The sequence below is a fragment of the Pseudopipra pipra genome, chromosome 4, assembly GCF_036250125.1.
Source record: "Pseudopipra pipra isolate bDixPip1 chromosome 4, bDixPip1.hap1, whole genome shotgun sequence".
In the NCBI taxonomy this organism is placed as follows: Eukaryota; Metazoa; Chordata; class Aves; order Passeriformes; family Pipridae; genus Pseudopipra; species Pseudopipra pipra.
Window position 1 is genome coordinate 49,527,920 of NC_087552.1, and position 22,036 is coordinate 49,549,955.

The 22,036-nt window shown below is 39.8% G+C and overlaps 1 protein-coding gene across 1 annotated transcript; it reads right to left on the reverse strand.

Moving 5' to 3' along the window:
* Nucleotides 1–7,115: 7,115 nt before the first annotated feature.
* Nucleotides 7,116–18,397, reverse strand: NIPAL1 (NIPA like domain containing 1). Its single transcript, XM_064652884.1, has 6 exons — nucleotides 18,312–18,397; nucleotides 14,328–14,594; nucleotides 13,224–13,280; nucleotides 12,664–12,754; nucleotides 10,814–10,974; nucleotides 7,116–10,680 (listed from the first exon to the last, which is right to left on the reverse strand). The coding sequence occupies exons 1-6, from the start codon at nucleotides 18,355–18,357 to the stop codon at nucleotides 10,076–10,078; spliced, it is 1,227 nt and encodes a 408-aa protein (XP_064508954.1). The 5' UTR covers nucleotides 18,358–18,397; the 3' UTR covers nucleotides 7,116–10,075.
* Nucleotides 18,398–22,036: the final 3,639 nt, after the last annotated feature.

The window sequence follows — 22,036 nt, forward strand, 5'->3', positions numbered from 1 at the left end:
CCCACATGATAGGTTCATCACAGGATGCAACAGTCTAAGGGAAACTGCGCCACAGCTTTAAAGACAGTCCTAAACAAAACACTTATGAGACGGGTCTCTTCCAACTAAGAACTGGAATTGGTCTTATCAGTCTGATATCTGACATTTTCACTTCTTTTATTTGTGCAAGATTTGCTAAGTTACATACTTTAATAGAGAAAATAATTACATTTTCATCATGTAGTAAGGTTGCTTAATGTTTTGAATGCTAGGATGCATACTCTCACCACACTTGGCTTTTCAGTTGGTAACAGGCACTGGCAAAAACTTTCACAAGGCATCAGAAGAGACACTCTATTTATTCCAGGCTGGATTAGGTCATTGGGATTGACAACACAAAAATGCCAGAAGGCAAAACCAAATAAAGTGGAAGAGACTAATGGGACCACACAAAGAAATATGTGAAATACAAAGCAGCAAAATTCTGAAACCTTGGGAAGCCTATTTCAAGTAACTTTCTGAGGCCTCTGCAAACTACGATTTCTGTGGCAGAGAAAAATAGGACACACTGGAATGGGATATAAAGTTTATTTTCTGTTAGTACAACTGAATATGAGAGGAACCTTGTCTCTCCAACCTTGACTCTCATGCTTCTTAAGAGACTGTACATTGCATACAAGAGCTTGAGCCTGTCCTGCTGATGCTGTTGCCCTCCCACCCGCCCATGGCAATGCATGATGGTGAGACAGTTCAGGGAGCTGAGCCAGCAGAAAGGGATTACCTGCTGGTTTAGCATCCTGTCTTGCTCATGTTGAAATGAGATGAACAACAGTGTAGAGGGAAAGAGTATGGGACCATAACTGCTACAACTTGGCTCAAACTGCTGTGTGAACACAGATTGTGGAAAGCAGGTCTCAGTTTGAGTAGCGGAAGTCCAGAGAGATGTGAACCATTTATTTACCTCATTCAAATCTTCTTAATGCCTTCTGACCTATTTAATATCATATCCTCCCTGCTGCACATACAAGATATATTGGATTGGTTTCTCTTTAAATGTTTGATGTCTGTGATGATGTATCCAGTGTATTTTTCTCAGGATTATAAGACACTTGATATGTAAGAGCAAAACATATATCTGTCAGCACTTTAAACCTGGGCTAATGTATTTATTATATTAATGTCAGCAACAGAAAAACAGTTTTATTTCAAAGAACTGAATGAAGTATGTCTCCTGTAATAAACCTTTCAATAAAGAAAAGCTTGTCATACAAGTGTTATTTTGTATTTGGCTTGAATGATCTAAAAACTATGTCAGTGCTGAAGCAGACAGTTCTCCACTTTCTGTCCCTGATGAGATTCTCATCCCCCTCATTGCACTGGATGGAGCTTGTGCAGGATGGTGTGATCAGCCAGACCAGTACTAATCTGGCTGACAAAGTCTCTTTTTTATTTTATTTTTGCTGATTTAGTAAGATGATTTAACTCATACACGTGGCCTCATAATTGCTAAGACATTGTAAGGAAGACAGTGGGTAGTAGGAAAGCTCTGCTGTCTTTGGTGGCTCCAAATTCAGCCTTAATATTTGCTAGATATTTCACAGGAAGACAGAGCTAATAGTGGGGCTAAGCACATATGGTAGTTCTTAATTCTGTACATTCTGTGAACAAACAAACAGAAACACGGAAAATATGGAAAATGTTCTTGTTCACAGATCACACCATCCAGTCTGTTTTCTGCTGCTGCTGCACAGTGCAAGAAAGGTATGTGAAATGCTTAATCTTTTCAGTGATTATGATAATCAGAATATCTATACATAAAGGACTTCTTAAAATCCCTCTATTTTCAGTGGGAATGAAATATGCAGAAGTTTAAAGACACTGTACTCTGCATATCCTTAATGAAGGAAGGCATGTATATCCTTGGATATTTTTATGTGAATATTTATAGATACGCATTCACATAAATGCTTCATGTTTGTCAAAAGCAGAGCAAAGAGAACAAAAGTGAACCTGGATCCTGACACTGGCCTGGAGACCCATTACTCAGCCTCACAACCAGACGTTTCCTATGCACCTACTTGGAAGTGCAGGGTAAGAAATGTTTTGGGAGGTAAAAAGGGAGAATTGAGCTGATTTGACATACACTGGCTCAGTACCAGAGCAAGCAGGGGAGGAACTAACTCTTGAGCACATAAGGTACTTCGTCGCATAAAAATTACAGAGTAAAAGTAACTGAAGATTCATACTGATGTAAATACAGGGTCACGGTGAGGTTTCCCAAGCTTGCTGTCATGAAGAAGGTGGTTCCTTCTCCTACTTTTTGGTTTGGGTCACAGAGATGGAAAGGGTGGGACTGCCTTGATGGGCAGATGCAAGCTTGCCTTGCTCAGCTGGCATGTGAAATGTTCACCTCAGTTTTACTAGATCTAAGTTGAATTAATCTGAGTCTTCAAATCATAACTAAGTGCTAAGCTAGAACCTCCCCTGATGCAAAAGAAAACTTGCTAAGTTTCTGATAACTTGCTCAGAAAGTCTGCAGTGTCCTCTGTGTTGATTCTCCAGACAAAGGACTGAATTTCCAGACATTGTAACTTTAATACTGCTCTGTTTTAACACCAGCTGAGGAGTTGTCCCAGCATTCCTACTATGTAGAAGTCACCCCCATTAGGTAGATAGCTTATTTATTATTCACTGTACTTTCCATTATAATTTTTGCTTTTGCACCAACAAGAGGAAGTAACAACCATGATGAGTTCCTCTTATTTACTGAGAGAGTATAATAGCAAGGGAATTAAGCAAACAATAGTAGAGAGAAAAGACTAGTTATGAAAGATACTTTTATTTTTCAATAGCACAAGAGGCAATTGCAGTTTAAGAACAAGCCGTTACCTCCTCTACCTGCCGAGGCCTTGGAAGACTACACCAAGAAACCCAGAGTTATTGCACTCTATGATGTTTTTGCTAGAGGGCCTTCAGATTACCTCTAAAGAAGTCAGAAGAATACATTATCCTTGAACAGTATGATCCCCACCGGTGGAAGGCGAGAGACCAACATGGGTAAGAGAGTGGACATCTATTTCAATCTCCCTACACAGAAAGAAAAAAGCCTAAAACAACCTCTGCAAATGCAGGCACATAGAACGAGATGTGAGACAATTTAGGGACAGGTTTGAAAGTGTTCAGCTATGTATGAGGCACACAGGTTGACCGGGCAGGCTTTCAGCAGTGTTTGGCATCCCAGAAATGGACAGGGAATCTAGAATCTGCTGGGAATTCAGAGTTAAGCCCTAGACTCAGTAATTTCACAAGCAACATAAGGGTGTTTGAGGACCATGTGAATAACTGGGTTCTGAGCCATGTGCAAATCCAGCTTTCTATACTTTGTGTTTTACAATGGAGTGTATGTGTGTAAACACTTTGCAAAACTATAGCAATCATGGAGATGTGCCTGAAATAAAACCTCTGGTCCAAAATACCTCGGTATTTTAGAGAGCTAGATAACTTCAATTAGGATCCTTTTCACACTTTATGTTTGTTTCATGTTATTCCCCTTTCTCCTTTGCATTTTCTTCAGCGTATCTTGTACTCTGATGTTGGGAGTGGTTATATGTTATATAATAACCATCTCCTTTCCGTTCAAATTTCTCCTTTAAATACTTTAAATGCTTTTTTCTCAACTCATATTTCTAGCGAAAGTGTACAGATTGTGTTTTGTATATACAAGCAAGCACACACTTTATATTTCTTCATATAAAAGCATTGTATAGGCCAGAAATGAAGAGGGTGGCTTCTGATTTAGCAGAGTGGAGACGGAAGGTTCCTAGGGACAGAACCAGGAGCTGGTGATGAGCTCTTGAGGCAGCTGTGGCTGAGTACGTGAGGCAAGACGCAGGGAGGGCAGGATGCAGGGAGGGTGGTCAGGAAGTGTGATGCATGCTGCTCTAGCAGGGAAGTGGTTTTTCTCGTTAGTGATAGCAGCAGCCAAAGTGGGGAAAGAAAGCACACTGTATTCTGACAAGCACTGGCCAGAGAAACATAGCTCTGCCCTCACAGTCTTCCCTCAGAGGACATGCCATATTTTATAGCTGAGCTGATCAAATGACTGACTGCTACCCAGAGAGTTTGTCTCCTTCCTTCTTTCCTCCTGCAAGCCCAGCACAAAGCTCTCCACTTTCGAGTTTTACTGGCTGTTTTTTCTGCAGGATTAGTAGAATGAATCAGCTCACTTAGGAGGCAGATGAACTTGAAAGGCAGTGAGCGGCTCAGAGCAGGAGGTGGTGGGGACATCTATCTTGTGGCTACAAATCATGAAATCAGCACAGCCATGCTGCTTACCTTTCCCTTTGGTTTTGCCTCCTGTTTCCAACCTCAGGCTTACAACACCCTAGCAGTTCATAACTAAATACTTGTTTTTCAAAGGTCTGTCCTGTACCATGGTTGCACTGTTCTCCGAAAGGATAAGATCAGTATCAGGGGTTTGGACTCATCCAAATGAGTCAGAAAACACAGTAAGAGACCAAGGGGCTGTCAGGTCCAGCCTGAGAATAATGGACCTGAACGGCTCACTGTTGCCAAAAAGTGGAGATCAGTGGTGTGGCTCTAGGACAGGTACTCACTCTTCTGGGGAAATTGTGAAGAGGTGATGGGAACACAACCTAATTATTCAGAGCCCACACAACTGCCACTACAGGTTATTTTGTGCTGGTATTTCATATGTTCCTTATTCAGTAGCCTCCCATGTTTCTGTGCCTGCACCAAAATGAGAAAATGAGGCAAAGAGATTATTTATTTCAAGTGACCTCCTTTAAAAGGTGCTAAAGGTGCTTTTAAATGATAAAGCATTATGCTTTCCCTGAGACCTGCCCCTCTGTTGTGGGCTCAGGAATGTTAATACTGAGAAAATGTGCACAGAGTTTTTCAGTGTGTAGGGGTCAGACTAGTAACCTTTTAAAGTGTTGCCCTATAAAGGCCTGCATTAGACACATAATTTCATCTTATCTGGGAGGTTAACTCCTATAAGCCTGGGCAAAAAAAATTGCTTTAGTGCCCCTACAAAAACTTTTGCCTCAAATGTGATGAACATTTCTTTCTGTGTTGCTTTGGTAACAACGTCCCAGATATCTGTGAAAATGGGCAGTAACAGTAGTATTTGTGTGGAGCAAGTGGTTGGAAAAATGGATCCTGTTAAAAGAAGACTAATTATTGCTGCTGGTTTTCCTGCCCATGGTGTCCTATCAATATACACTCAAAAGATGACAATAACAACCATCCTGTCAGTCTTACAGATGATATCAATATATTTTCTTCCAACATAAACAATCCAAATCATTCATTTAAACAGAAATCACTTTAAGTGCATAGCTTTCAGTATTGGTTTCTGTGTGCATCTTATACTAAATTAGTGATATCATTTCCTTGTTTCTAAATTGACATTGTATTTTTATGAGCCAATAATGCTTGCCTACCAGGCTTCCACTTCTCAATAAAATCTTTCTGTAGGTGGCTCTGGGAAAATTATGAGCAGGCTGTTATTAATACTCAGATAAATTTAATAGCTGCTATCATCACGCTGGCAGTAAACAAATGAAAATGCACTAGAACATGCTTCAGTGAAACTGGTGCTTAACTGTCAGCAAGAAAGGTCTGCAGGACAAAGGTCGGGCACCTACAGTGTAATTACTTCCCGGAACAGCTACACCCATAATTAAAGACTGAGTAGGCCACCTTAGTCCACATGGCATCTGTGAGCTTAGGTCAAATTCTAACCGTATTCAAACAGGCAGAAATGGGTGAACAGCGAGAGCCACCCTTGTCACTGACCACAAAGAGATGTCTGCTGTTTTTTACAACAAAATTTTGTGCGATAACAATGAGACCTAGAAGAGCAGTAAAGGTTAGAAGGAGACACTATAACACCTCCATAAAGGAAACATCTGGTCAAAGGCTGTAGGAGCGCTGAGCATTCGTAAAAATTTGGCTGATGCTTCCTGATCAAACACCAGAAAACCTGAGCAAGTCTGTATTATGGATGGGAGGAAAAAAGGCAGAATTTTGAGATTCTGTGAGCCAGCACTTAGGATATATCTCTATAAAAACCCCACACTGTTGACAAACTGAAATGTATTTTCAGAAAGTGAAATTACTTTCCTTGTTTAGGTACTCCTGAGGAGCAATGCAGATCAATAATTTGTGTGTACAGGTCTGGTGACATTTCTCTCCAGTGCTACTTAGTTTTCAGACCAACTCCCCTGTCTCCTGCCACTCTAAAGCTTCACAAACAGGGAGGCCCTACAGACACTAAGGCACATCACCACTAGCACTCTTCCCCGATGCACCACCAGCCTGGATCCTGCTCAGCCTCCCAGTCTTGTTCTGAACCTCAGCATCATTTTAAAATCTGCCAGAAAGGAGTCAGCTATGGGAAACCTGCTTTGCTGGAAGGATGGTTTCTAACACACTTGCTAGTTTTATTTTGCAGGAATTTAAATAGTGAGAGAACGACGTTTTCTAGAAGTATGTAATTCCTCATACAGCTCCAGGATGCAACTCTGATGAGCAGAGGTAGAGGTTTTGAATCTGTATTCTTTGGGATGAAAATTTTTTACATCACAGCTCTTTCAAGCGTGGCTGGAAAGGCAGCTAGAGGAAGATGGGAGAACAGATTTCTATAGAAACTAACAACTGGTGTACCTCCTTCAAAACTCAGACAGATTATTTAACCTATTCAAATCTTCTTGACCTATCTACATTTAGTCAGTGCAGCTTTGTAAGGAACTTAATTGCCCATTAATTTGTCTGGAGGTATGGTAATTAATGAGCAGCTGCCAAGATTTGTTTTGTATCAGCATTTAAAAGCCATAATTTTGATAGCAATGTATTGTCTCTGAGGCTTCTTTGTTCTTAATCATTCGCCCTACTTACCAAAACACTTCTAATTACTTTATATAATATCCTTCATTTCACTGCCTGGAAAACCTGACAACTCGCTGAAATACTCTCCATTGTGACTGCCTGTGAGAAAGAGATGCCTAATACATCAGCTTCAGGTTTTCTTCTCCAGTTTAAAAATATGAATTACACTTTTTTTTATCCATCCCTTGTTTAAAAAATACAGATAATTTAGTATATAAGCCATGAATAATTTATTACAAGAGAAATATTAGCATAATTTCACTAAAAAATCAAAGTTATTCCAAACTAATAACTAAATATAAACACTTAAAAAATAACATCTCTTACAGAAAATGTTTTTTATACAAAAACTTAATCAGTAATTTACTTCTTAACATGACAGACTTCCTGTACACCATGAAAATAAGCATTAACTTGGTTTTCTGACATTGTAAGAAAATAACATTCTTTTACTGGTAGTTGTTATTTATGTATAAAAGCAGATAGACAGGCCCAGTAGAAAATAACAGAATTTTTGCTCGGTACAAGTTAATTGACTGTCAACAGTTGGTATAAAGAATGTCCAGACCCTTCTCAAAGGAATTTTATTACCTGTCTTTAAAAAAATGCCAATACATTCATTCAGGAACTGGACTGGTTGCTTTTTCTTACTAATAACCCATTTGGTCATACCACAGTGATGACTGTACAAGCAAATAAAGGGGCCACGAGCTATGGAAAGGGATTATTTTTCTCTTTTTAGTGTAAATATTTTCTTCAGTTGTTCTTTAAATGGAGTAATTCACAATGAAAAGCAATTCAAGTTTTTGTTAACAGACAAACTGTAATAAAAACTCCATCTTCAGTCTTTTTATTATTTGCATTACCTGTTTTTAACCACAAAGATTTTGAAGCTTGAATCTGGCCAATAAAGCCACAGTATCCTCTACATTAACTAAGAAGTAATGAAACTCTGTTTGTAGATTTTCTTCCCTAAAGCTTCTTTGACACATGCATTTTAACAGCAAAGAATTACTGCAAGTCTCATCACCCAAGAATCTGAAAAATATTCCAAAGCTGTATGGATTATCATTATATTTTCAAGGCAAGTACATTTTTTGAGCAAATGTCTCTTTTGCTGGGTAGCATTGCTGCCATCTCCTGCACTATGGAATGTAATCTCAAATTAGGTAATCACAGTTGGCAACCGAAGACCCATTGCATAATGACATTATCTGAGCTTCTCTTTACACCAAGACTACCTGCAATATTTTATAAAATACCATGAGAAGAAGAACTGGACACACTTTTCAGTAACACATTTTCCATATATGCTCTTCATCGTAAAAATGAGAGTTTAGAAAGAAGGTGCAGGGGATTGATACAATTTCTACTTCTTCCTGTAGGCATGTCAACTACAAACCTAGTCAAGTGAAAAAAAAAGGTGCTTATAATGTAGAAATAACTTTAAGCTAGTATCCCTACTGTTACTTTCTAGTATTTGATAGCTTCTAAAGCATCATCAAAAATAATTAACAAGTGAGATGTTTCATAAGTATCTTTCAAAAAAGGAAGTACTGAAAGTTTGCACAACACAAACATATGAAATATCAGCAGCAACCCTTCTGTTCTTACATCTAAATTATGAGCTTTCTTTGGTGGAATAATTTGTTATCCATCCAAACTGTCCTCTTCTACTACACTTTTTGAACATTGGAGAACCTACAGTCTGCTTCATGAGGGAGTTCTGCTTGGCATATATAAATGATTAAAATCAGTTTTTAACGGCTGAAGTGCTAGTAACTTCTGGAAAATGTTCTAGACTCACATTTAAGAATCCAAAGATTGGAACTATTATCTTTCTGGTGAGCTCATAATGACCCACACATCCGATAGATGAAGATACTTTCTTGCTCACAAAGTGGAAAACAAAGGGGATTGTAATGAGTAAATCAGGCACTCTGCAAGCTGGTTTTGTGAGATAAAGATCAGTGACCAGAATTGAGGAGCATTCTGTGGTACAGATACCAGTCTTCTAGGCCTCTGGTAGATTATCATATTCCTAAACATTTAATAGAGGTGAAAACTCATTTTTAGAAATGATGAAAACGCCAAACTAAAAAAAAAGATGTTTTGACATTTTCCACCCCTTGTTTACAGCCCATCCTAATATTTTTAGAAATAGTGCATGGTCTGTAAGATGGATTCTAACAGAATATAAAATATCAGGACTGTTTTATTATTAATAAAGAATGATAGTGTTCCAGAAAATGAGAAAAAAACCCGAAAAGCTTAACTAAGTTTTAATTTGCAATATTAGGAAAATGTACGGAAATAAGCGAAGTCCCTTCTTAAACCTCAAAGTAATATAAAACAGAGTAGAAATTCTTAATTGTACATTCTGTTTCCCTTCGGCCTTTGAATACTTTATTCTTTCATTTCATGTAATTTTTAAGCCAATAGTAAGTGTTTTCAGGTCTCTAATGAATTTTCTTTTTCTTGAACTTGATCTTAAATAAAAAGGTACAGGCATATTCAGGGATTTGCAATCCACTCAGGATTCCTTGAGTAGAAAAGGATTTTGAAGGAGACAGGTTACCAAAAACTGTATTTGATAAATTCTTTTCATGACATCTATTCAAGGTTTTCATAGGTGACCAAAATGGAAAAAACTTGTATAAAATTTTATATTAAAGGCTAAAAGGGTTTTCTTCATATTGTGTCTCCAATAAATATCCTTCATGTAGAATATCGACATGCTTGCTTGGCAATAAATTATAAAAACATAAAGAAAGCCTGAAATATTAAGGCCATCACCAAGATAATAGCAGACTACTTGTCACTTCAGCAAGTATTACTCTTTATCATTACAAGAAAATTGCATTTTGTAAATGTGGCTTACAAAGACTATTAATTTTTTGCTAAAATTCTCCAATAGGAGATGCTGCATAAAAAAAAGGACAATGTTTTTCATTGTCTAACATACAATCACCCTCCTGTTTCTGTCTGTCATATTAATTACTGAACATTTTCATTTCATTCATTACTGCCAACAGCTGACACACAGAGGAGTGGCCCGCACTTAACAGGCCTCACAGACCATTTTCCAGAAGACTGCAGAAAAAAAGAGTAAAAGTCTAGTAAACATGGGTAGGCTTAGTTGGCAACTCATGACTTTTTGATGATGAGCACTGCTTAGAGAGTTTCATTGACTGAATAAAACGTCGTCCTCCTCATATGCCAAAGCTGGATCTTCCATGCTCTCTAGTAAAGTGTCACGGGTTTCGTATCTACGGTGTGGTAGTGATGGTTCTTTGGCAACAGTGGACATCAACTGATTCCAAGTGATGTTAGTATTTTTGAAAGCATGCAACAGGAAAATGCCAATAAGGATACTGCAGAATCCACTCAGGGTTCCAATGATATCACCCGGTTGCATACTATTCCACTCCTTGAACAAGATGATGGAGCATGTCAGAACTGTCGTAGTGAAACACACGTAATAAATAGGTGTCACTAGAGATGTATTGAACACGTCCAATGCTTTGTTGAGATAGTTGATCTGAGTGCTGACTGAGAGCACCAAGATGCCCACCAAAATGTAAACCAGCGGATGCCGATAAACTGGCTTCTGCTCCAGCATTTGTTTAATGGCAATGCCCAGGCCTTTCACAGATGAGACAGAGAAGGCACCAATGAGCGAGCAAATTAAAATGTAGATCAATATGTTTGTCTGACCTCTCTTTGGAGCCACGACAAAAATCAGGACAACGGCAACAACTGTTATGAGAACAGCGAATGTGACAAATGCTGTAAGAAAGAGGAAAGGGAAGAAGAGTAATGCACATGAGACCAGAACTACATCCAAGTACATAAAGTTATTCAGAGTCCTGAACACTTCTCTATGAACTGTAGCACACATTCACTGCAATAGCATACAGACCTGGATCTTGCAGCTTTCTTTCCATTTCATCTAGTGAGGTGACCTCTTCCTCCTCTGGGGCGTGAATAACCATGACCGTTGACCCCAAAATGCTCAGTACACAGCCCAGCTTTCCGTGAATATTCAGCTTCTCATTTAAAAAATAGGATGACAATATAGCACTGTTTGGTAAAAAATAAATAAAAGATTCAGCTCCACCAGCCACACGAGACATTCAAAATCTGTCTGTGTAGCATGACAGTAACTCAAAACCTCATTTGAATTTGGATATATGATCAACCAGCCTGAAACAATCAAATTGTCAGGAGTTTTGCAATAATGTTGGTCATGACCAAGGAGGTCAGGTCAGGTTTTAGGGACGTTAACAACCCTGATCACTTCCCTCCAGGTTGCAAAGAGTACAAATTGCTCAAGGAACTTCTCATTCCTGATTGCCTGGGCCAGGAGTATGCACTCTCCCATACCTGTAGCTTAACCACACAAGCTGGATTTTTTCATTAAAAAATAGATTAAAGCACTTCATTTGCCATTAGAACCAATTCACATGAGTTTTGGAAACTGTTTCTCATCCCTCCCCGGACTCTCCCACCGAGGCACAGTTTCTGCCTGGCTTGTCAGGACTCCCCCCAAAGCACAGAGAGGGCACGTCTCCCCCTTTGAAGAGGGCTGACCCCAGGATCTCTAAGGTGTTCAATATTTAACCTAAGGACAATAACATGGCCTAAATGAGACCACCTCACAGGGCACAATTAGCCTGTTAGAGCATAACCTTGGGCACAATGGTGTGTGGACGCGCTCCCAAATAGCTTTTCAACCCACTGATCAAAACACAGACATTTTTTTCACACAAAGGTAACAAGTTCACTGAAATGAAGTTCTCGCGACCTCTCTGTTTCATGAAAATTAGAAAGATTGCTACCCTCATCAAAGGAGGGTGTAATAAAACTCAAGCTGTTTTGCAAAGCAGCAGCCAGGCAGCCAGTTAATCTGCATCTACCTACATGCTGATTGCAGCACAACTGAGTTACATTAGTTTTGCTATGATGGAATGGCTGCAGTTTTAGGAATTAGATTGCTGCAAGCATCTTATTGTTTTGGGTTTTTTTTAATATGTGGCCCAGGTTGTTTTAAACACAACGTTTCATATAGTATACTCAGATCTTAAAAATAAGGGTTTTATACTTAAAAGACAATAATTTCATTTTGCTAATAAATTATTTCCCAGAAAGTTCTTTGTAAGCATAGACCATGTCTTTTCTGCTGCTATGCTAGCCACATTAATGTATGTACTTAAGTACTTGGAAGTTATTTGTTTCTTCATACATAAGAAATAATAAATTTCTGAAGAACATTCATGTTTCAAAAGAGCCAAAATTTTATTTGCCTTCTTTCCTTAAGGACTTGGAAAAGACAAAACAAAACCGAAAGTGTGCCTTAATATGAAATTATCCTTCTATAAAAATAAATGTTTTTGAAAACATTTTAGTGGGGGAATACGATATTTTCTTTTAACGTTTTGGTACAACTGAAGAAGAGGGTAAAGTTCGGTTCTCTAGGAAGAGATAAATTACAGCCGTCTATCACTGTGCATCAACAGTATACCTGGTATACGCTGACAAGAAATACTTTATAATATAGGGGAAAGGCCATTCAGTGGTCTTTGGAACAAGACTTCTAATTCTGTCTACCCAGAAAACTCAGTTCTAAATAAGCAGATGATCTTTCCACAAAGGAATAAAAAGCATTCTTTGTCCATATATTGCTTTTCTCTACTTTCAGCCAAAGACAGTATTTTTCCCTCATACAGTAAATGGTTCATTTGCCAAGGTTTGCTCCCAGTTGGTACCAACCTTATGAGAACACTCAGTGCACCCAGTGGGGTAACTAAGGTTGCAGGTGCAAATGCATAGGCAGCAAAGTTTACAGCTTCTCCTAATCCCACTGTAGAAGAAAGAACATTTGGATCAGATTAGGAGGGGAAGGGGATATAAAAGGCATACTACTGTCAATATTTTGTATGACAGCTATGATAGCAAATATAAACCAAAATATTTTTTCTACACTATATATGCAAATTTTCATTTCAACATTAGCTGCACAACCTCTTCTGGAAATAATAAAGGCTGAAGAAAGCTAAACACTTTTCTCCTAAGTACTCCTATAAGCTGGACAGATGAATCCCATTGTTTTTGATAGGATAATAAAGAAAAGGTGGTTATTCTGCAAGAAGCTCCAAAGACCAGATGCAGTATTTGAGGGAATGGCTCAAATCAGAAAGGCTTGTCTTGAATGTGATTGCAAGGACATTTCTTTTAAGTGAAGGGAGTGAAAAATCAGGGAATAAATCTCTTTAAAACAATCTGCTTTATGTAGCATTTACATATAGGCTAAGAAGAAAGAGGTGACTTACTTGATAGCAGTCCAGCCCACCAAAGCCCTTCCTTCAGATAAGAATATCCACCTTGTCCTGAAAGCAGAAAAAAATAACCTCATCTTAGAAGAAAGAGATCACCACCTTATAATAAAGAAAAGTACAACTTCACATTTGCACCTACAAAGTACTGAAAGAGCATGTTATCTGGGTGCGACATGAAGAATACTTGATTTTTACTGACATTTTATTAATCACTCTACTGTTTTGTGACTTGGACTTCTGAAGAATGATATCGACTAAATACACATGGAGGGAAAGTTCCAAACAAAAATAAAATGTCCATAAAGATTGTTGGTGATCTTAAGAAATGCTTCATTGTGCTGTCCCAGCTCAAAACCAATATGTTCATAGCATCAGCAATTTTACTTTAAATCAGAAGAAATTAAAAATGCCCCTGCATGCATTAATATTTTTTTTTAAAATATATTGAATATTCAGTAATACATCTTTTTCAAATAACCAGATTCTCTGGAACAGTATACTGCAATAAACACAACAAACAAAATAAAAACTGCTAATGCTATGTATTTAAATTCATGTAAAGGGAATTATGAGATTAGTCCAATTGTTCTTTTTCTAGATCTTCATCTGTTGACTTTGATAGGGATAGTTGTACCAACTGTAGAAACTCATCTAATAAATATCCTTTCTACAACTCATTAAGTTAAAAAAAACCCCAACCCAAACCAAAACCACAACCCCCCCCCCTAAACCTAGCTACCATCCTAGGAGTTTTCATCTCAAATGAGGGAGGAAAAAAAATGGAAAAAGAAAGAGAAAGACACTTCGAAGGCTAAGATGAATGGAGTATTTTATTTGGTAACTAACTACTGTCAGTGACGAAATATCATCAGCTCACTGGATTTAATATGCACTGCAGGTCCCATAGCCCTAGGAATTCTGAAATCCTAGTCCCTGTAATCACACACAGAGAAATAATACTGTATCTCCATCCCTCACCAAGACAGGATTTCTGATTCAAGTGCAACAGTTTTAAACATGTATTCTGTGATTCAAACCTTGATTTTGTGTTTTGGTGTTTGTGTCTTCAGCAGGAGCAACACAGGCACTACCACTTACCAGCTCGGGTGACTCCTCTGTCTGCCAGTTTCAAAAGTCCTTTTTTCTTCAGTATGAAACTAGAACCATTAAAGATACTGGAACCTATTGACAAAGCCAAGCCAATGTAGAGGTGATACCTGCTTCCAGCAGGCACGGAAACGCTCCAGTTTGTTTCATTGACAGTCCCTTCCATAGAGGTGAGGAAAGGAGAGTGTGATTCAGACACGTTGATGATCTGGCACCATGCTTGGCAGGAGTCACAGCAAGCAACAGAGAGCACAGCACCTGGGAGGAGAAAAAAGATGACAAATGATCCAGGCACAGCACTGGAAAAACCCTGATGTCACTCTGCTCACTCCTTTCTATGTCTTCTCAGAGCACTTGTCCTTTCTAACTGTACAAGTAACACACAAAATCCACACAACATACACAATGCCGCCCTGAGTCATTACCCAAACCTGCAGTTCACAGGTGCATACATTATTTGACATATATATTTTGCACTTCATTGGCTCAGTCAAGCAATTAGGGCAATACCAAAGAATGCAACAATAAAATATGATCTTCAATGTAAAATTCTACTTAAAATCTTAAAAGCTAACCTTAAACCTCAAGATGAAAGGGTTCTTTTGTGTTGTGCAGAGACCACATTCCCAAAACACAAACATAGAGCCAAATCCATGATTTCAGACTCTCCCTGTTAAGTAAGTCTCCCGTTATTCCAGGCTTCTGCTTTTACTTTTCTGGCTGAGATTGAGAACAACAAACAAAAAACAACAACAGCAACAACAACAAAAAAAAAGGAAGAAAAATCTATACAGGGAGCAAACTCTAGGTGTATATTCATTTTATTAAAACTGTTCTGTGAGTACTGTGCAAGCCAGATCTTTTTTAATCCATCCAAGTTTTCAGGTGAAAGCCTCATTGCATGTCACAGCAATTTTCATCTAACCTCAACATGCCCTGTCTGGAGGGAGATCACAGCCCCACAAGGGACAGTCCCCTCAGCTATCCCTGCAACAGAGCTGCAGAGCCAGGTGGTCCTCAGCTGAGACTGACCTTCATACTCTCAGCCAGCCAAGCATTATCAGCATCACTGTGATGACAGTCTGTGGGAATGATGTCATTGTTATCAGCTTAGATGTGTTTTTAAAGGAAGAAGAGATATTGCATTTCCGAGAACAAAAGGAATTATTATTTTGCCTAGGGAAGCAGGGGACAGGCAGCAAAGCTGCAACAGGGCTTATGACAGTCTAGGCTGATGTCTCCCAGTTTCTCACAGTAGAGTGCATCACACAAACAGCGTGGATCAGAAAACCTAGACTGGAATAGCTTTTAAGGACAACTTTTTTGGGGAAAAAAGGTTTATTGTGAGGACATGTTAAAATATGAAACAGCTGATGCAGAAGTACAAAAGCTCAGTCCACTGTGATTCATATTCACTGGATGCAACAAACAATTTTGCTTTCCATGTTTTCCCTGTAATTAAAATGACACATGAAGGATTCATCCTGCTGAGTGGCACTACCAGTAATACACTTTTTTTTCCCCCCCCCCCTCTTTTTTCCCAACTGAAAAAAAAACACTTGAGGACTTGGTAGAAAAGGATGTGCCTCTGTCTGTTCATATCTAAGCTCTGGAAATATTACTGCTATGTCAAAAGTACTTGACTTTTGACAAGTAAGCAGCCTTGGGTAATTCATCTAATACTGTTTAAGAAGGAATATTTAAAACATTAAAGGTCTTAAAAATAGCGTATCTTCATTTGCAGTTGAAAATCCTGATATTGACACTGGGAGATACCATCCTTTACAAGTAAGGAAGTAGAATGAGTATTTGCTCTCAGTTTTCCCATGCCATACTGTGCAACAAACATACTACAGGAAGCTATCCTTTGATTTGCAAGATCTGCAGTCACATTTCCTTGTTTGCCAAGAGAGTTTCTATATAACAGGAGTTGTTTTGTACTGCTATGTCAGACTTCATAAAAGTGGTCCCACAAAATGGGTATGTTCATATCCCACAGCTGAAGATTAAAATCTTAAAAGAGCTTAGATCAGTGTGCAATTACTTTTGCATAGTATGTAAGATAAATACTATTCTGCCATCTTATAATTATTAGAAATTGCAATCGGATAATGCAAAAGAAATGAAATTTGCATCTGCACCTGGAAGTAGTTTAAAATCCTAAAGTATTAGCATAGTCTTAGAAGAAAAATTTGCATATACTTAAGTTTTGACATAATTAATAAAGAATAAATTACAAAAGAAAATTGCAAACAAGTCCCTTAAGCATAAATATATTTTCTCTTAGCTAACAAAAACAGCGAAAAGTCAAAAATGTCCCTGCTTATGGCAGGAGGGGTCCAACTAGATGACCTTTAAAGGTCCATTCCAATCCAAACTATTCTATGATTCTGTGAAAAAAAGCAGAGCAGTTGCCAGTGAATGAAATCCCTTATCTCCCAATATCTGTAATGATGCTAAACCAAACTGGTGTGAGAAGCAGAACATTTACAGAATCACAGAATTAAGCTTGGAAAAGGCCTCTGAGATCACTGAGTCCAACCTATGACCCAACACCACCTTGTCAACTAGACCATGGCACTGAGTGCTACATCCAGTCTTTCCTTAAACACCTCCAGGGACAGTGACTGCACCACCTTCCTGGGCAGCCCATTCCAAAGCCCAATCACTCTTTCTGTGAAGGACTTCTTCCTAATGTTCAACCTAAACCTAAGAAGAGCAATTTTGAATGGTTATAATCTCTGCTTATTGCGCTGAGCAGCTCTCCCTAGTTTAAAAAAATAAGTAATTTGTTCCACTTGCATGTAAAGTGCTGATCAAAGAACGACCCAAGAGATGGAAAAAGGAGGCTGATCCAGGAATTAGTTACTTTATTGCCGACTGTGAACAGTCTGAGGATCACTTGGAAAGGCTGAGGAAGGTGACAAACCGCTGAGGCTGTCTGCCTTGTTCGACACACAGTCTCTAGTTAACGTAGGTTCCTCCCATTTCCAAACACGAACCTGTCAGCAGAACCCCTCCTTTCAGAAATAAACTCTCCCAGCTCAGGGAGATAGCAACGGGAAACCAGCCAGAGTTCAGGCAGCCGCTGTTGTAACTTCTAAACTGTTTTTACAATTCAGCTAAATCTGAATATTTTTTTTCCCAAACACCTAAATAGTCTCTATCTGAACTAGCAGAATAACCAGACTAATGCCACACTCTTCTTATGTCAAGTCTAACTTGCTGTTGTTCTACAGTTCTGCAAGTCTAGGACTGATGAACCCTGCAGTTCATTAGCGACAGCCAACGTGGCTTTTAACTCAACACTGAAGATACTGGTCTTAAATCATCTAGAAAACTAATTGCTTTGATTAGACACATAATTTGACCATTTCTATTGAGCTCACGAGTCAGCTCAGCCCTGGCAGAAGCACGAAATGCCTTTCTCAGTCACCCAGGAAATACCAAGCCACCTTCGCCAAGACCTGGCTCCTGGGGGCCAAAAGTGGGTGCACCGAGAAGCAGCAAGGAATTCTTTCCTGGCACACCTCCACTCACAAAAATGTATTAAAAAAAAAAAAAGCGCTTGAAAAGACGCTTAGACACGAGGCAGCCACGGGAGAAGCTCGGGAGCCTTCCTGGCGCCGGCAGCGCCTCGCTCGCCGGAAAACAACTGCGTGACGTGAGGGCGGAGGAAAGTGTTACGTGTGCAGGAGTGACGGTCCCGCACCCGCGGTGCGGGCGCAGGGGCAGCGGGGGGGCTGCAGGAGCGGCGCCCGGCAGCGCGCACACACCGCGCCCTCACCTCCGCCCACCGCCGCGTCCGTCCCGCGCAATCCCCGCTCCCCAGCACCAACCCCCGCAGACAGCCCGCACCGCACCGCCTGCCCCGCACCGCACCGCCTGCCCCGCACAGCGCCGCGGCCGCGGTTCCCCCGGCTGCCCCTCCGCGCCCGCACCGGCACAGGCACCGGCACCGGCACCGGCACTGACCTGCGCGGCAGGACGGGCGGGCGGGCAGCGTCTCTCGGTGCCCCATGGCTGCGGGGCACCCCCTCCGCGGGCTCCTCGGCGGTGGCGGCGGCTCCGCCCGCCCGGGCGCGGCCCGCAGTACCTGGGCGCGCCCTTCGCCCTGCCCGCGGCCCCGCCGTGGCTGCTGCAGGCGCAGGCGGCATCCGCGCTGCTCATCCGGACCTGTCTTGGGGGACGGTCACTCCAGGAGTGACCCAGAATGGGCTTTATAAGTCGTTATCAAGTTCCAGGTCTCACCTGGGGAGTCCTGCGGCCCCACCTGAACACTGAATTCGTGGAAGAGAGGTCTGGCCTGGGGTACCTTGGCAGCATTTGTGTCTAGTGGGAGTTTTATAGATTTAATTTTCATCCTCTTCGCACCTGGAAGAAGAGATGATTAGTCTTGATGTGCAACCACCTATGTGTGTGACAGGCTGCCCGTGCTCACTCCGGCCAGTGGATCTGCGAACAGTCAGAGGGATCCCTTGGCCAAACTATGCCGGTGTCGCACAACTAGGGCAGTGCCTGATGATGCACACCCTGAGATGACTCCCTGTGGCTGAACGAGTGCCAAGGTGTCATAAGAAACAATTATCTTTATTACCCAATCGATAGTTTCAAGGTAGAAGTGTAACATGATTAAGTAAAATACATTTACAAAACATATGGCTTAATAAAACATTACATGTTGCCCAGCAAACTTCCTGGACAGTCTGAGGACCTTTAGTATGGACAAGGACTTCCCAAACTGGAGGCAAACAGTTGAAAATTTAACACATCTCTACAGAGCACCACAGGGACATGCTGACTTGAGACTAGCGGAGTTGTAACCATGCTTTGCAGCGCAGCACCAAAACTAACCATCATTGGGTTTGAACTGTTTTACCACTGTGCAGACTGCTGAAATATGGTGACAGTGTTAGCAAAACCTCTCCTTGCCTTAGGTGTTCTTGACTTTGCAGTCCTGGAGTTAAACACAAGAGGTCAAATTCTTAGTCTTATTTTTTATTTCTATATTTATTTTTTAGCTTAACCAGTGCTCTGTATGTTATGAGAAAAGGAACATTGCATTTGTAGCTAACAATCCAAGTCACTGGACAGCTGTAAAGAACTTGCAATCTATAATATAATTACAGAAGGGAGTGGATATACTGCCTGTGTGTGTACACTACACTGTTGATTAACACTTCATACTCAAACTTGTTTTGAAGAATTTTGAGACGCCATCAGGAAGAAAGAAACTACATAAAAGCAGTTTATCAACATTGATATATTTTTCTTTATTTTCAATGATGTGTAAGGGTCAAATGATAAAGAAAATAAAGTACTGATATACAATCTTAGCATCTAACATAAAGAAGATGCTAGTTTACCATTCAGAAAGAGAATGGTGGTTGATTTAGAGCAATGCCTGGATCATAAGCTAATGCAAATCAGCACAGCTCCACTTAATTCCATGGATCTATGCCAGATATGGCTAAGGACACATCAGCCTTTTTTAGTATGAGGTAACAATATGCATGTACTAACAGTCAAAGCAATTTTGTGGCAGTTCCCATTTCTCCAAAAGAGAAATAAGGATGTTATGAAACCCTACTATACCTTTCTGTGTTATTGCACTATTTTTTTTCCATTAAATGTATGGAAAATGCAAGAGAAAATTTATGTTAAAATTCTGTTACGTAATTGCATAATTTCATTCATTATGTAATGAATGAAAGATTTCCTGAAACTTTCCTTAAAATCAGCAAGCACTGACTTTAATTTTTGGTTTTCAATAAAAACAGAAGCACTGAATATCTAGCCAGCTTCAATCTTTTACATTTATAACTGAAACAGTCATTGTAAACCTCATTTTTTTGCCTTAGTAAATCCCATCTTACCTCTGTGTTAGCCACGAATGACTTAATTACCATAATTTGTGTGACTTCTTGGCTTTATTATAAATTCTTTCATTTTGTTTATGATTGTTTTCTCATGTGCATATACATTGAGTTCCTTAAGCAGTATTTAATTATATTATCATAATACTGAAGATCATGACAACAGGTTTCACCACAATTAGAAAACCTGTTCACTGTGCAGCTAGCCCAGGTTGAAGCAAGACCTATCTCTTTTTTTATTATTATTTAGGAAAATTATCTGTGGCATTTTTAAGTCCTGTCATCATTGCTCATCTTCCCTGTTCTGCATTACCCTGCCTGCAGTTGCTGCTAGTGACCGGGTTCAAACATGAGCTCTGCTCAATACAGCAGCTGCAGATAGGTTTGTTACCCATCCTGGCACATAGCCACACAAAAATTACTGAGCTAGATTTGTGAGTGAAGCTCTGACCATGGGAACTCCATTTGCCCCAAATGCTGGTGATTTAGTGCAGACCTGCAGGAGCAACATGTGAAGGAATTAACTTCAGTTGAGACAAAAAACTATCCCTATGTTGAAGTTCAAAATTATTAGATTGCTGTACTTGTGGAGAGATTAATTCTATATATGTTGCCTTAAAAATGCCCAAATAGTGCCACCTTAACTCCTACTATACTATGTGCTATACTGTACTATGCTACAATGAATGAAAGACAAACAAGGCTAGATTTATTAAACCTACTTTATCTACAGTGCATTTTCTACCATTCTTATCATGTATTGATGATTTTCTTTTATGTATAATTAATCTCAGTTGAACCACCTTTGTATGTGTAAACATTTTAGCATAATTATTTTGTGCAACCAACCCAGATTTCATATGTTATTTTAACTTGAAATAAAATTCTGCTTAACAGAAACCCTGACTGTTCAGAGCTTCTGGCACTCCTGCATGGTTACTACAATTATTCCTTATCCCAATGATACAACTGATTGAAGATCTAGTATTTTCCAGAGAGTTTTCTGGTAAGCCAGTCCCTCTGTTCCTTGAAGGTTTCAGGCTGGCAGGTAAAGAGGTACCTCAGGGGAGAGACACCCACTGAATGTGGGAGGCACAAGGATAGCCTTATTGCAGGTTCATCTCAGGGCACCGAAAAAACTGCTGGGCATGGCCAGACAGATTTCAAAAGTGCTAATCCCTGCTCAGAGTAGTCATGCAAAAACTAGGTTCTGTGCCTGGAAGATGCTAGTGAAAGGCTTTGACACAGTCTTGGAGCTGTGTGGTGCTGTGCTGTGTGCCTGAGACTGTGCTTGCAGTCTGTCCAGTGTATTGTAATTCCTGCCTCATCTGTACATGGGAATCTAACACAGCAACACAAATCTTAAATTGCTTGTACTTCACTCTCCCTCACACACCACTTAGCCCTAAAGTAAAAATACAGTACCACCTACTGGTGGAGACACCATTGGCACTGATGGTTTTCCAGTCACCAAACCTCATTGGAGCCGACTGTGCTTCATGACAGTGAATTCAACATGTGTGTATTAAATAAGCCACAAACTCTGGAGCCTTCTCAGCTACAGCACTTCCGACATGACATTAATTGCTTAAATTACATAAGCACTACAAAAGACAGAACAGTATTTGCAGAAAATAAGACTGCCAAAACTGTAATTCCAATCCAGACACTCATCTGTTTACATAGCTACAACGCAGTAGGGTGAAAGGCAACATTGTGCCATTAAAACCTGCTTATTTATAAATAATACATATGTATAATGTATCTGGTGTTCTAGTTATGGGTATCTGAAACAAGATGTGGCCTTAACAGGATTGAGAAGAA